The 15,184-nt window shown below is 38.8% G+C and overlaps 1 protein-coding gene and 1 pseudogene across 3 annotated transcripts in view; both read left to right on the top strand.

Moving 5' to 3' along the window:
- ITGA8 (integrin subunit alpha 8) overlaps positions 1 to 15,184 on the top strand; it is a 184,592-nt gene that overhangs the window by 104,285 nt on the left and 65,123 nt on the right. For all 3 annotated transcript variants that reach the window (XM_053572185.1, XM_053572183.1, XM_053572184.1), the window contains 4 exons: positions 419 to 556; positions 1,051 to 1,118; positions 2,468 to 2,615; positions 9,858 to 9,950. In XM_053572185.1, coding sequence (XP_053428160.1) covers positions 419 to 556; positions 1,051 to 1,118; positions 2,468 to 2,615; positions 9,858 to 9,950 — 447 coding nt within the window. The remainder of the gene's footprint in view (positions 1 to 418; positions 557 to 1,050; positions 1,119 to 2,467; positions 2,616 to 9,857; positions 9,951 to 15,184) is intronic.
- On the top strand, positions 7,749 to 8,312 carry LOC128573080 (60S ribosomal protein L17-like; annotated as a pseudogene).

A 15,184-nucleotide genomic window follows, 5' to 3' on the forward strand; every position in this document is an offset into this window, starting at 1 on the left:
AACTGAGATGTTTTATTCCTCTGAGCCCAAGAGATTCATAAACTCTATCAACCTCATTAAAAATCCAAATGCATTATGGTTTTCATGACATTAATGGTATATCTACTAAGTGCAATCTTTTACTTTGAAAGTTGACCAATTCCATGTGAGTGGCTCAAGATGTGGACAGCCCACAGATTACCTCCAGAAGCATGTTTCAACCAAGCCACTATTCTGAATGATTTCATCGCTGAATGTCTATTAAGGGCGCTGGCTACTATATCCCACATAAATCAGCATGCATCTGAGCCCACTGCAGAGATAATTGCTTCATCATTCACTTTCACCAAGGAAAGTCAAGTGTTGCCTGCCACGCACAGGCTGACATCTTGCAGCTATTTCATGGAGCTTCTCTTGAGTTTGTGATTGTTTTTTCTAGGATGAAACTGAATTCCGAGATAAATTATCTCCAATCAACATTAGTTTGAATTACAGTTTGAATGAATCCACTTTTAAAGAAGGCCTGGAAGTGAGACCCATATTGAACTACTACAGAGAAAACATCGTTCGTGAGCAGGTAGGTCACTGGCTGTCTTTGATGGCCCCATCACAAGCTAGCTCAGGGGTATCGAGTTCCCAGAGCCATAAGATGAAAGCCAGCTCTTTTTGTTTTTATTCCTGCATGCAGACATGTAACATTTGGGAGTTTTTCCTGACATGTTTCCTGAAACACTGCATTGTTGTGTTTTTCGGAAGCCCTTCCTCTTGTGCAACCAAGATTTAATTTGTTCAAAATGTGCCTGTAATCGAAGCAATACAGCCTGTGATCCTCCAAACATTCCCAGAATAGCATTCTTTACAGACGTTTTGGAATGCATTAGAGTTGGGATATCATGTCAACTTAACCTATCTTGGGAGGTCACCGTGTAACATTGGTTAGAGAGCTGGGTAGAGTCCTGCGTCGTGACATGAAAGCTTTGATTTGATTGTGGAATCATTCAGAATTGTCAAAAGAAAGGATGGGATTTGGGTTTTTCCAAGTTGTTCCTCATGCCTCTTTGTGCTACACAGGCTCACATCCTGGTAGACTGTGGGGAGGACAACCTCTGTGTTCCTGACTTGAAGCTGTCGGCTAGACCGTAAGTCTAAATAAATAAACATGAGCATTATGCCTAATGGAATCCAGGTGTTCATTTAAAGCTTTTTAAAGGAGAAGGTGGGCACTTCTAATGACAACAACGAAAAAAATATGCTGCGTGAAATTCTTGAGCATGGCTACACTTTGGGTGAGCCTGTGGTTGGGTCAGTTCCTTGTCATTGGTGTTGAGTGATACACCCTAAGATTCTGCCTGGGCCGTTTCATCTTTTAGCAAAAGTGGGGTGGGGGGGAATGTTTTAGTTAAAAGTAAACTCATCTGTGGGGTGGCGTGGGTTATATTTACTCACCTCCGTCAAGTAGGCAAAGGCTGGTTCCAGTGACACCTTAGCCAAACTGGTTTTGACAGCATCCCTTGACTAGGTCACCCTAAAACTGTCAAAACAAAATTAATTTTAATTTACTGAAAAAAATTCACTTACATGACACTTCACAGAGTATAGCAGAAATTATCACAAAATCAAAGAAGAAACAACAGGCTTCACAGTTGCTGGTGATGGGAGTCTGAACCCAGCCCTGGAATTTGTACTGACTGTATTATGTTAATGAAAAGATACAGAACTGGGATATAAACCATCAGTGGTAGAAAAGGCAGATTCAAGCCCCTTTCCATCCCAGGAACTACCTCCCTGCCAGTCTTTGGAATCTGCTTCTTGGTATAATCCCTCAAGGAGGTTTTCCCAAATTTCATAATTTCTCAAATGTCAAAGGCAATCGCTTTGAGTGAGGCTCAAAAGTGGAATGGGCATTTCCAAATGCTGATTTGATTTGTAGTTCAAAGTGAATTAAATTTCCTCAAAAGACCTCAAAATGCTTCAGCAGCTATTTCAGATCTAATTTTATCTGCCTGTTTCTTCCTTCTTATTTTCCACTCTGCATTACTCTTCCCTCCTTGCTTCCTAAATTCTTCTCTTCCTTTTTTTTTTCTGTCATTTATTTTCTCTTTGTGTTTCTAGGGATGTGCTGACACTGCCTCTTTCTAGCTTATAAAGCCAACTGTTAAATTTGCAGGAATCTCCTTAGATTGTTACACATGTTGGTTGCTTAAAATTGAGCACAGCAGGTAGATTGACACCGCTGAAATAAGAAAATGCTTTTTTTTTTTTTTTTTTTTGAGTACTGGTTGTTAAATATTTACCAACACACCACCTCGTATCTTCAACCCTTCTTATCCAGAGGTTATTTTTTTTTTATACTTCCCATTATCTCTTCATGAAAATCCATCCTCTTTGCCATCCTCCTTTTCCACCTAGATAAATCCTTAAAAAAATTTTTTTTCATGAACCAGAGAAGTGGCAGTCCCTAATAATTCTTTTGAAACTGCATTTTCAGAGATAAGCATGAGGTAATCGTTGGAGATGAAAATCACCTTATGCTCATAATAAATGCGAGGAATGAGGGGGAAGGAGCCTACGAAGCAGAACTCTTTGTGATGATACCAGAAGAGGCAGATTACGTCGGGATCGAACGCAACCACAAGGTAAATGCCTGCAGATTATTTCCAGTACAGAGTTATGTGTATTTTTGAAGTCAAATAAATGTGAAGTAGGGCCATGTTAGCCGAGTGTTTCTTTCTAAGTAAAAGAGAGCAAAATGGTGCCTTACTTAGTTAAATCGTGATAGCAGTGAATCGAGAAGGGGCATGGGATTGCACGGTGGTCATGTCTGTCTTTGCCACAGAGCAAAGGTAAATTGGCAAAAAGACTGAGGGCTGAGGCCAGAAAGAGAACAGAGCTGGCCAAAAGAAGCCACTCACCAGTGTGCTGGAGCAGCTGACTTCCCAAGCTCATTCCTTTCCCTCCCCGGCTTTTCTAGTCTATGTTGAGTTCCTTTAAGTTTCAAGAGGTGGTAGGAGGCCTGGGTTTCATTACAGGTCAGGGGAGAAGCTCCAGCCGATCTCTGCTGAGCGCTGATAACAGCCGGGAAGGGAAACAAGTTCATTTTTCTTTCATCTTGGTCCACCTCATCAGATTCGTGACCAGGAAAAGCCTGGTCGTCCTCATTTGCCAGTCCCCAGTGCCACCATTTATTAAAATGACACCAGTGCTATTTATAACCTTTGCTTTTATTATCAGACCCTGGAGCTCAGTATCCTAAAGTTCTACAATGCTCTGAGTCACTTGGTCTAGAAAACCACTATCAATGCGTGGAGAGAGAGGCCTTCAGTCCCCGAAATTCACAGATCACAAAGTAGAGACCAAGTTTCACGTTTCTTTTCTTTTTTTTTTTTTTTTGTAGAGACAGAGTCTCACTTTATGGCCCTCAGTAGAGTGCCATGGCATCACACAGCTCACAGCAACCTCCAACTCCTGGGCTTAAGCGATTCTCTTGCCTCAGCCTCCCGAGTAGCTGGGACTACAGGTGCCCGCCACAACACCCAGCTATTTTTTGGTTGCAGTTCAGCCGGGGTCGGGTTCGAACCCACCACCCTCGGTATATGGGGCCGGTGCCTTACCGACTAAGCCACAGGCGCTGCCCAAGTTTCACGTTTCTTTCACAGGACTAAGAGCATCATGGGTGCTCCTTAAATGTTTGCTGAGAATTTGGTTATTTAAATAAAATTGATTAAATGTCTTCTAGTTTCCAAATACCGTATCCCCGGAGAACCTTGATTAAATATTAGAATACTGAACATTCTAATGATTGAATTTTGTAACAAAATGCAATTCCCCCAAAGAGATGTTAACAGACTGTTGTGATGTGAGTGTCTTTTGAAACATATTTAGGGAATATAAAATTCTTGATTCACACCTCTAGTCTCATGAGTTTTTGTTTTAGTTGAATTATCTTCTCAGTAAAAAAAAAGGAAAAAGAAAAAAAGACAATCTAAATGAACAATGATCATGTATGTTGACAGTCATTTAAAATTATTAAGTTTCTACTGAACAGACTTTTAGAAAAATATCTCCAAAGTCATGCAGTTGTGTATATTAAATATGTACATCATTCATATCTCAATAAAATGGTTTTAGAAAAATCCAAAAATGTTCTAATTCTTCCATGGTAAGAGGAAAAAATCATTCCACCTCTTCTCAAGAGTGTTTGCAGCTTTCCAGCCTATTTTTATTACTCTTTTATTTCAAACATGAAAATCAGTTTAAATCTTAATTTCTCTTGTGAATGGTTTATAACCACCCCATCTTCTTTTTTCTTTAATTATATGATTTTAGTTTCATTTCTCTATGAAGTTACTTTAAGATCTAAAAATTGGGAATGAATGAAGCACTTAACTTACAAAGATGATGATTAATAATTATTTTGAATTTAAAATTTTATCTCCTAATAAAATCTCTACCAGCAAAAAAAGAAAGAAAAATATCACCTACAAATACTATATGCAAATAATCAATAAACACGAAAATAAATTGACGTGTGTAATGTTTAAAAAGTGTTTCAGGATTCCATTTGCATTTTTATTTCAATTCCCTTCTTATGACTCTAACCCTGAGTTTGTTAAACTAAGCTTCTATTCTAGAAGGTTCTTCTTTGAGCAAAATATCCACTTTACTGTTCACTTTTTTGCATGGAAAACATGGGCAAGCCCTTATCATTCTGTCTTTGGCTATAAACATTCTAACAGACATTATCTATTATCTCAAACAAGCCCTTAACTATTTTTTTTCCTTCCATCAATTTCCTTTGGGCAGAGACGCAGCTCAGTCTTTGAATTTTCCATGGCTCAGCCACATTCCAATTTCTGCTTTGTTTCCAGGCACTTTGAGGTTTGTGTACATTTTTATTGAAACTCAGTTCAAGTCAGTTTTTTAAAAACAATTTTTTTCTCAAGGGGAAAAGTCTTAGGAATGATCTGATTGTAAGTTGTGCCGTTCTTAGGTTGAGAACATTCATCTTTCAGAATGTGGAGATGTTAATCATCTCTTTAGAAACCAGGATCAAGCCAATCTTTGTACTTCCCTTCAGTGACCTTCCGCCTCAGTTGTCTAGGAGTAAAAGTCTATGTGCTTTCTCTTGATTATTCGCATCATCATCGTTATTACTTTGGTAAAATATGCAACATAAAACATCTTATTTTAACTATTTTTAAGGGTTCTTTTCAGTTATGTTACATTCACGTGGTTGTGCAACTATCACCATTACCCGTCCACAGAACGTTTTTATCATCCCAAATGGGAACTCCGTACCCCTTAAAAATAATTCTCCATTTTCCCCTCTCCCCGGGCCCAAGAAAGCACTATTCTACTTTCTTTCAGTATGAATGTTGCTGTTCTAGGGATGGCATCCTCATCTCCATTCAATCTCTCGCAGCCCTCCCCAACATGTCCATAACTAGACCTTGGTCTTCCCACACTCACGCCGCTCTTGCCTAAACCTCCTATCTCCGAGAATGACACCAGCATCCCCCTGGTTTGTTTGTTTCTTTCTTTCTCTCTCTCTCTCTTTCTTTCTTTCTTTTTCTTTTTTTTTTTTTTTTTTGAGACAGAGTCTCACTTGTTACCCTTGGCATAGTGCCCTGGAGTTACAGCTCATAGCAACCTCACACTCTTGGGCTCAAGTGATTCTCCTGTCTCAGCCTCCCAAGTAGCTGGGACTACAGATGCCCACCACAATGCCCGGCTATTTTTAGAGATGGGGTGTCACTCTGGCTCAGGCTGATCTCAAACCTGTGAGCTCAGGCAATCCACCCTCGGCCTCCCAGAGTGTTAGGGTTACAGGCATGAGCCATTGTGCGCAGCTATCCCCCTGGTTCTAAAACTTGAAGTGAGTCCTAAGTCTTTCTGGTTCTACCTTCTCTCCATGTGCCACTGTCATGGCCTTCATCCAGGCTGGCATGATCCTTTGTCCAGATCATATCAACAGTCTCCTGCTCCATCTCGCCTTCTCTCAGCCTGTAGCCTCTTACCTACGCCTTTATAAATGCAAATCTGGATGTGCCACTCTTTTGCTTAAAACTGCACCAGCTCGCCATTCCTTCTAGGATAAAATCCAAGTCCTTCAGGTACCGGGGAGTGCTTCATTACCTCGCCCCTGCTCACCTCTTCAGCCTCATGGCTAGTTGTTTATTCTTTCTTTTACCCCTACACCCTCAATTCCAGCTCAACTGAATTTCTTTCCAATGCTTATAATACCCATCTGCTCTCAGCAGAGATAGTTTACTCCAGCTGTTCCTTCCCAACACACTAACTCTACTCCCTCCTCCTCTTTATCTATCTTATGTTATTCTATTTCCTTCTACTCATCCTTCAAATAATAGCTGAGGCTTGATAGTAGTCAAAACTGTTACTGTGGCCAGGCAGGGTGGCTTATGCCTGTAATCCTAGCACTCGACAAGGCCAAAGTGGGAGGATCTCTTGAGCTCAAGAATTCAAGACCAGCCTGAGATAGAGCCAGACCCCGTTTCTACTAAAAATAGAAAAAAATAGCCAGATGTTGTGGAAGGTGCCTGTAGTCCCAACTACTCGGGAGGCTGAGGCAGAAGGATCACTTGAGTCCAGGAGTTTGAGGTTTCTGTGAGCTAGGCTGACACCCTGGCACTCTAACCTGTGCAACAAAATGAGACTCTATCTCCAAAAAACAAAAGGAAACTGGGGTGGCACCTGTGGCTCAAGGGAGTAGAGCCCTGGCCCCATATGCCGGAGGAGGTGGGTTCAAACCCAGCCCTGGCCAGAAACCGCAAAAAAAAAAAAAAAAAAAAAAAGGGAAACTGCTAACATTTATTACATAATTGCTATGGGCTGGGTAATGCTCTAAGTTCTTGTATGTATTTAATTTATTTAATCCTCATGACAGCTTTATGGAGAAACTACTCTCTTTGCCCAATTTTATAGATAAGAAGAAATTAATTAATTTTATAGATAAGAAGTAACATGCCCAAAGTCATACAGTTATTATGTAGCAGAAACAAGATTCTAACATCAGCTGTTAGATCCAGGCCTCCCTCTGATCACTGATCTGCGTTTCCACCAGTTTAGATACCACTTCTAAGAAGCCTTGAATCTGTGAACATTTTCCTTTTCCTTTGTCAGTATTTATTTCTCCTTCCATAAAACATACTAACCTCTACTGTAAATGTGTGTTTCCACTGCTTGTTACAATTACTTATAAATTACTTGGTATAATTGTTGTAATAAGTAAAAATTCAGTAGAGAGAAGTGGTTTTATTTATCAGGCCCTGGTAAATAGCAGGTATACACTTAATGTTTTTAGGGAATGAATAATCCTCCAAGAGTTATAAATGGATTAGACCAAGAATATCCCTGGAACTTCAGAGGAAAATAATCTAGAAATATCTGGGAAAACAGTCATTGTTTCAGAAGAGAGAGGAAATAAGGTTAAAAAAAGAAAAAGAGCCGGGTGTAAGAGGGCAAAAAGACGTTTGGTGCCAAAGAACTATTTCTGGAAAGCTGGAAAAAATATACATATAATTTTCAACCTTTAGGTAAGATAAAAATACTCACTATAGAAACTAAATCCTTGGATTGTACTCAAAGGGCACTTGGGCACTTTCAAAAGCTTTGGTTGGGTTCTTCTTTTCCATTTTTGTGATTGAGTTAGTAATCCCCACATAAAACATCTCTGAGTTATTAGGGTTAGTTATTGGTTTTTAAGAAGTTGAATAGCTGTTCCACTAAGCAGCCTGAGGTGATCTGTGAAAATGGTTTGCTATTCCCTTGACCCAGAAAACCCCACAAAGTCAGGCAAATCGAGAGGCTCAAACCTTCGTGTTCACTTTAAGAACACATGTGAATCTGCCCAGGTCATATAGGGTATGCATGTATGAAAAGCCACCAAGTATCTGAAGGATGTCCCTTTAAAGAAACAGTGTGCACCATTCCGATGTGATGGAGTTGATGAGTGTGCCCAGGCCAAACAGTGGGGCTGGACACAGGGTTGGTGGCCCAAAAAGAGTGCTGAATTTTTGCTGCACATGATTGAAAATGCAGAGAGTAACGCTGAACTGAAGGGTTTAGATGTAGATTCTCTGGTCATTGAGCATATCCAAGTGAACAAGGCACCCAAGATGCGTCGCCAAACTTACAGAGCTCATGGTCGCATTGACCCATCCAGGAGCTCCCCCTGCCACATTGAGATGATCTTTACTGAAAAGGAACAAATTGTTCCCAAACCAGAAGAGGAGGTAGCACAGAAGAAAAAGATATCCCAGAAGAAATTGAAGAAACAAAACTTACGACATGGGAATAGATACAACCTAAAATAAATGCAAATAACAGTTAAAAAAAAAAGTTGAATACACATTAAGCGCTTCTTACAATCGGAAAAGTCAAATGTGGCTTGAATCTTACAATGTTACTGCACTCTATTCCTTTCCTGAAATATGTGCGCATTTTTTTGGCACTCTCTGTATATTCTAACCCTCCCTTTGAGAAAAAAGAATATATTACTACCTTTTTGAAAATAAGTGTCAAAGCTCCTCCAGTGTAACTAATATGATAGTCACAGTATGTGGAGAGGGTTTTATTTGATGGGACCTGATGTGTCTTTTGTCATTAATTAAAACAGACTGTTCCACGTGTCCAGCTCCTTGGTTGATTCTTGGAGGACGATTTTAAAGTTAGCTGTGTATTTGTCTGTTGCATGTTACGCTCCTGGCTGGTTCTGCGGTGTATTTCCTGATGCCGTCGATTACTTGGTCCCCAGCACTCTCTAGAAAAGGGACTAGAACAGATGCAAAAACCTCTCCTTACCTGCAGCTGCGCCCTCACAGTGTGTGGCTTACCTACAGGATTCTTTAGCGAGATGTCTGCTGTTTGCTCGGTCTTTGTTTTTGTTTTAGGTTTGGGCTTTTTTAATAAAATAGAAAAGAAACAGAGGATCATTTCTGAAACTTCTACTTGAAAAATTCTTATCACTTTCTATCTAAAATTTCAATAGCAGTCACAGGTGGGTAGATGGTTATGATGTTGGGAACTCTCGTCCTCCTATCGGAGGAACAGAAATTCCCAGAAAGTTGCTCCTTTGTGAAATTCCTCGTATGGGAATCAGAGTGACAGGTCATATACTGATGGTGCAGAACAAGGCATAGTGAAATAAGGAATGAACAAAAATCTCTACTACCCAAAGCTGCTGTCGGAGAACAGAGAAGCACAGTTGGGGGATTCACTTTGATTTCTCATCTGTACAACCGTGAGACCTTGTCCAGCATATGGTTCAAAGGACCTCTTCAAACTTGAGCTTTTACAGACTCTAATCAGCATAAGATAAAGGGGCAGAGGAGAAGATTGGAAGTCCCGGCTAAACATAACATGTTCTCTTTATATATTTGGAGGATTGAGCAATATTTGATTATGTTATCTCAAAATGGGACGATGGCATGTAGAAATTTAAGGCTGTTCTCTTGCAAATGGTCATTGAGTTTGATAATAATCTATGCATATTACTGTCATTTTGTTTTTGCAAGACTAACATGAGGAATATGTTTGTCTATTCATGTTTAATTGTGATCTTCCTGCCCTGGGTTTCACGTTAACGTTGGTGACCATAGTGAATATAAATACTGTATTAAGCGTCGTCTTCCTTGATGAAACACAAGAAACGTATTTACCATCCCAACACATTACTTCCTAAATTTAACTTCTACCTTTTTCTCTCAAGTTTCACTTGTGAGCTAAGAGTCACAAATTACGGGTTTGTGTGTGGTTGCCCACACAGGTGTTTGACATCGGGGGCCCCTCCCGGGCCCAGCATGGCTCAGGACCTAATTTATTTCAGCCCCCTGAAATGCTGATGTTCTTTCCTGTTGTAGGAATTGCGACCACTGAGCTGTGAGTACAAGATGGAAAATGTAACCAGGATGGTGGTGTGTGACCTCGGGAACCCTATGGTGGCTGGAACAAATGTAAGGGAAAACCAGAAGTACTTTCTGATTTCCTTCTACTTGAATTTTACAGAGAACTAATGGAAAGTTTCCAATTAGCACTCAGCAGTTCAGCACACAGCAACTACAACAAATTAGGCAGGAAATTACAGAAGTAGTGGGATTTAGCATTCTAACCTACAAAGAGCAAAAAAATCTCAGGTTAAAAACACAAAGAGAAGCATACTTGTATGTGCTTTCTCTTTAGACTTTATCTGTGTATTTTAGTTGTAACAATTCTATGAAGACTTTTTTTTCTTTTTTTTTTTTGTTAAATCATAGCTGTGTACATCAATGCAATCGTGGGGTACACTGTGCTGGTTTTATATACAATTTGAAATATTTTCGTCTAACTGGTTAACATACCATCACGGTATTCTCTTAGTTATTGTGTTAAGACATTCATATTCTACATTTAGTAAATTTCACATGTACTCTTGTAGGATGCAGAATTTTTTCTCTAAATAGTTTTTGTTTGCATTTTGCTACAGATTTTCTCTGAATTCAGAAAGAAGTGCAATATAAATGACTTTAAAAATAACCCAATTCAAGCAAATATTTTACCAAAGACAATTAACTTTTATTTCCCATATACCTTCTATATGAATGTCATTCATAGTAATTTCATATAACAAATATTAGTAGAATCCAGTCTTTGAATCAACTTCACTGGGTTTGTATTTTCCATTATCTTACTTGAAGAATAATACAGAAGGTAGTTGGTAATTTTGTAGCAAGGGGAAAAAAATGTTAATAATGATCTCCAATATGCTTATGAAAAAAATGTGAGTTCTTTTTCCTCCTCCTTTTTGTTGCCAGATTTTAAAACTTTCCAAGCAAGATTAATTACTTATGGGCAATAAATTCATATTATGCCCTTGCACTTTAAGTGTACCCATGGTACCTTCTTGTAATAAATAGTAGCAATTATTTTATGAAGCCATAAATCAGAAAAAAATTCTAAAATATGAAAGTACTAATTAAATCTGACATAAATTGAACATACATATTCCTCAACTTAAAATTAGATGTTTAGGATTATGGATGAAATGGTCTGTTTGAAAAAAAATTCATGAAAAGTTATAATTATTAGGTTTGTATTAAAACAACTTGCCAAAGGTATATTCCAAAGAGCATCAGTGCTCTGAGATAAGCCTGTCCAGGGCATTCAGTAGTCACTGCTGGGTGTACCCTTCAGGTACACAGATCCAGGGACACATTTGCATTTTAAAGGTGCCATCAGGCTTCCAGTAAATAAATCTTTTAGCTTAATGTTTTACACATTTATCTAATACTTGAGCATTTGAAGTTTTTCTCAAGCAATACCTGTTCCCAATATACATTTTAGGATATTATGCTGGAATAATATTTTTGTTCTTTTACATTATAACATTACATTGACCTCGGGCGTTTCAAAAGTGTGCGATGGTCCAGTAAACTCACTTCTTAGGTCAAAAATAAGCAAATATGTAAATGAAAGGTAAATTCTTATAACAGATTACTGATTACTGTGGATTGACTGTACTTTGTGTTATAAACCTATCCCTGGGAGCTGGGAAGTCCCTTTTACATCAGTTTACTGAATTTTCAAAACAACCCTATGAGTCAAGTATTTCCTTCATTTTGCAGATGAGGAAACTGAGGCTTGGGGAAGTCCAGTGTCTTGCCCAAAATCCTATAGACGTTGACATTGAGAAAACTGGGATTCAACGTAGGCCTGACCCCAAAGCCCATGTTCAATGCAGTCTGCACAGTTCTGAAAAGTGCTTGGACAAAAGCTAACAAAGAACAGATGAGAGTTTAAGGTGAAGCTATGAAAGACACAAGGAGAGGTCCAAGCTGAGATATTAGAACATTTTTTAAATCAGAATCCTTTTATCTAGGAGGATTTATCTATTTATTACCTAATGAATGAATCCTTTTTGCTAGTTTCAAGAAGAATCCTACTACTTAATGGATATGAGGAAGTTTACCTAAAGCCAAGGGGAAAAATGCACGGAGATGGCGGCAACCGTGTTAGCGTCTGTAGGTGACGGTCTCTCATCCCTTTCTCAGTATTAGAAGTGTTACGTTTAGGCCAGAGATCGTCCAAGATCATCAATAACTAAGGATACACTTGAAACAAAAACTGGCCACCAGTGCCATTCAAAGGGGAGGCAAAATGGCAGTGTGGTCTTAACCATGGACGTGTTTATGGGAAAGGATGCCAGTCCATTTTACTAGCAAATAATCTTCAGAAGTCAGAAAAGTAAATTGTTTATATTCATTTATCTCTGAGGTCTTGCTTTCTTATCTTACCCTTTAATGCCCTTAAACGCATCAAATTTTATTGCATTCTGTTTTGTTGTAAAACACTTTGATTTATTTACTTCTTCATTTTGTACTTTAGAAAGAATACTCTCAGTGGAGTGTAGTAAAATTCCAAATGTAAAAGCAGTCCTAAATATTAAAATGCCTCATAAATCCCAAAGAATATTCCCATTCCAGTATCTTTAAAAAATAGTTTTCAAGTGATTTTTTATCAGACATTCAAAGTAGTATTCAGAAGTTTTCCTTCTGATTTTTTTTTTTTTTTTGAGACAGAGTCTCACTATGTCACCCTTTGTAGAGTGCTGTGGTGTCACAGCTCACAGCAACCTCAGACTCTTGGGCTTAAGTGATTCTCTTGCCTCAGCCTCCCAAGTAGCTGGGACTACAGGCACCTGCTACAACGCCTGGCTATTTTTTGGTTGTAGTTGTCATTGTTGTTTGGCAGGCCAGGGATGGATTCGAACTCACTAGCTCCCGTGTATGTGGCTGGTGCCCTAGCCACTTGAGCCACAGGTGACAAGCCTCCTTCTGGGATTTTTAAATAGTATGGGAAAAGAAATCTTTAGAACTCTGGCCTTCTCTCCTTGTGGTCTTGGCAAGACTCTATCCCTAAACCTCTCAAATAGTAAAATCATTTTTGTATACTAGCTACAGTGATATAAAATATTCAAATGCCAATAAGACTCATAACAACTTGCAAATTTTCTCAAGTAAGAAAATGAAAGAAAATGATGGTTCAACAAAGATTCTTTAGAATCAGTGGTCCAGCGATCTGATGTCTGGTACTAGTAAAAAACACATTCACACCTTGGACTCATAGGATATCCCCTCCATTGTGTTTTCATCCTGTGCTGAATGTCCCTGTACGGAAGACCAGCCTTAGCCACCCTCCCTCACAATATATAGACACCCGTCACTGGAAGTGTGCAAATAAGGGTACACGCCCATCATTCCTTCCACAATTTTTCTCATACTCTATTTTTTTTTTAATTTTTTAAAGCAAAAGGACAGAGTTTATTGAAAAATAAAAGAGATAGATAAGAGATGGAGGAACCCAAGTGGGAAGCCCCTCTTAGACTCTTCCTATAAGCCTACTCCCCATTCAGTAAGAAACTCAAAATTAGCAATATAGTAGGTTGAGTGCCAGAAGAGCAGCAAGAAAGGAGACCAAGAATAAAGAGGGGAAATGTTCTGCTTGGCCCAGCCTATAGGAGCAGAGGATGTGTCGCAGGAGATACCAATTATCCTGAGCTTTCAAGCACGAGTGGGAGTTCTTTAAGGAGAAAACTCAGGAGAAAGCTCAAAGGCTTTTAAAGACGAGAGAAGGGCATCTGCAGAGGCCTGATAGCAAACTTCTCCTTTGGAATTATTAAAAATAATCATCATTACTGGGGCACAGGGATGCACATGCTTTATAACCAAGGCACATCTGTGTTTAAACACTATCTGTGGTCAGCTGAGAAACCTTGAGCAAGTCACATTGGAATGAGAAAATGCCGACTTGTAGGAGTGTTTGGAACTATGTCATGATATCGGAAATGTAAAGTTGCCATGAGGGAAGTACAGTGTTCATGGCACATTCAGTTAGGGCTGGTGAGAGGCTGATGATGACTTACGATACAGAGGATCGTATTATTACTGATTTATCTTAACACGAGTGTTTGTTACTGAATTGATTCTCACATTGTAGTGGCTGTGATTACAGATTCCGGAGTCAGCTTGCAGGGATTTAAATTCCAACTCTGGAGTTTATTTGCTCTGTACCTGGAGCAAGGCACTTAATCTCTCTAATCCTCAGATTGCTGCCCAAGATTGCAGAATGTCAACAATGACCATACCTACCTCCGAGTGGTTGTCATGATGACATGAAATAAGGCATATCAGGCCTAGCACAAAAATTGGAAGAGAAAGTGACATCATTGGATAGACATGTTACCTATTATTTTTACTTCTTTATTTATACCATCATTGGATCTTTCTCCCTATTTTTATCTACTTTCAAATCATAAAAATAATAAGAGCAGTTATAAAAATTTAGAAAATGAAAAAAAGTAGTCCATATAATCATAAGGTTATCGTGTGTTAATATTGTTCTGGAGTATCTTTCTTTCTTTTTTTTTTTTTTGCAGTTTTTGGTCAGGGCTGGGTTTGAACCCGCCACCTCCGGCCTATGGGGCCAGCGCCCTACTCCTTTGAGCCACAGGCACCACCCTTTTATAAATTTTTTTTATTTTTACATATACATGTGTTTATTAGGTTTCCTTTTTTTTGTCTTCACAAAATTAAAAAGACTTAAAATTTAGTAACAATAACAATGTTTAAGATAAGGACTAGAAACAAAAACCTCGTAAAGAACGAACGAACATAAATACATTCAGAAAAGGAATCAGACACTTGCCACATCAAAATATTAAGTAATAATAATGCAAAGAAAGTAACATGCCCATCGTCAAATCAGAGTATGTCTATTGTAGAATGCTTTGACTCTGAGATTCAGTATGGAATATCTTCTTACAGTACATCTCCACTCCTGTACAGTAATTTTTCCATTTATAGACTTTTAAAATCATAGCTGAAACTCATAGCAATAAAACATTGGAACCTTTATTTGTCATTGCTCATTATTACATTATAAGCATTTTCCATACTGCTGCATTGATTCCACAGCCATAATTCTAATGTCTACGTAAATGTCCATCAAACAGAAACATCTTGGTTTTCTAAATCAGTCTCTTCGCTTACATGTATATTTGGGTTGCTTTCAATTTAGCATGTAAGGAAGCAAGCTGGAGAAGAATTGGTGCAGTACTTAATGGAGAGAGAACCAAACAGAGAGGAATCTGAATCTTCTTCGGCTCTCAGCCACCCAGGATAGAAGCAGGAAAAAAGGATGGCCCCAGCAATCC

Source organism: Nycticebus coucang, chromosome 20 (assembly GCF_027406575.1).
Source record: "Nycticebus coucang isolate mNycCou1 chromosome 20, mNycCou1.pri, whole genome shotgun sequence".
NCBI classification, from domain to species: domain Eukaryota; kingdom Metazoa; phylum Chordata; class Mammalia; order Primates; family Lorisidae; genus Nycticebus; species Nycticebus coucang.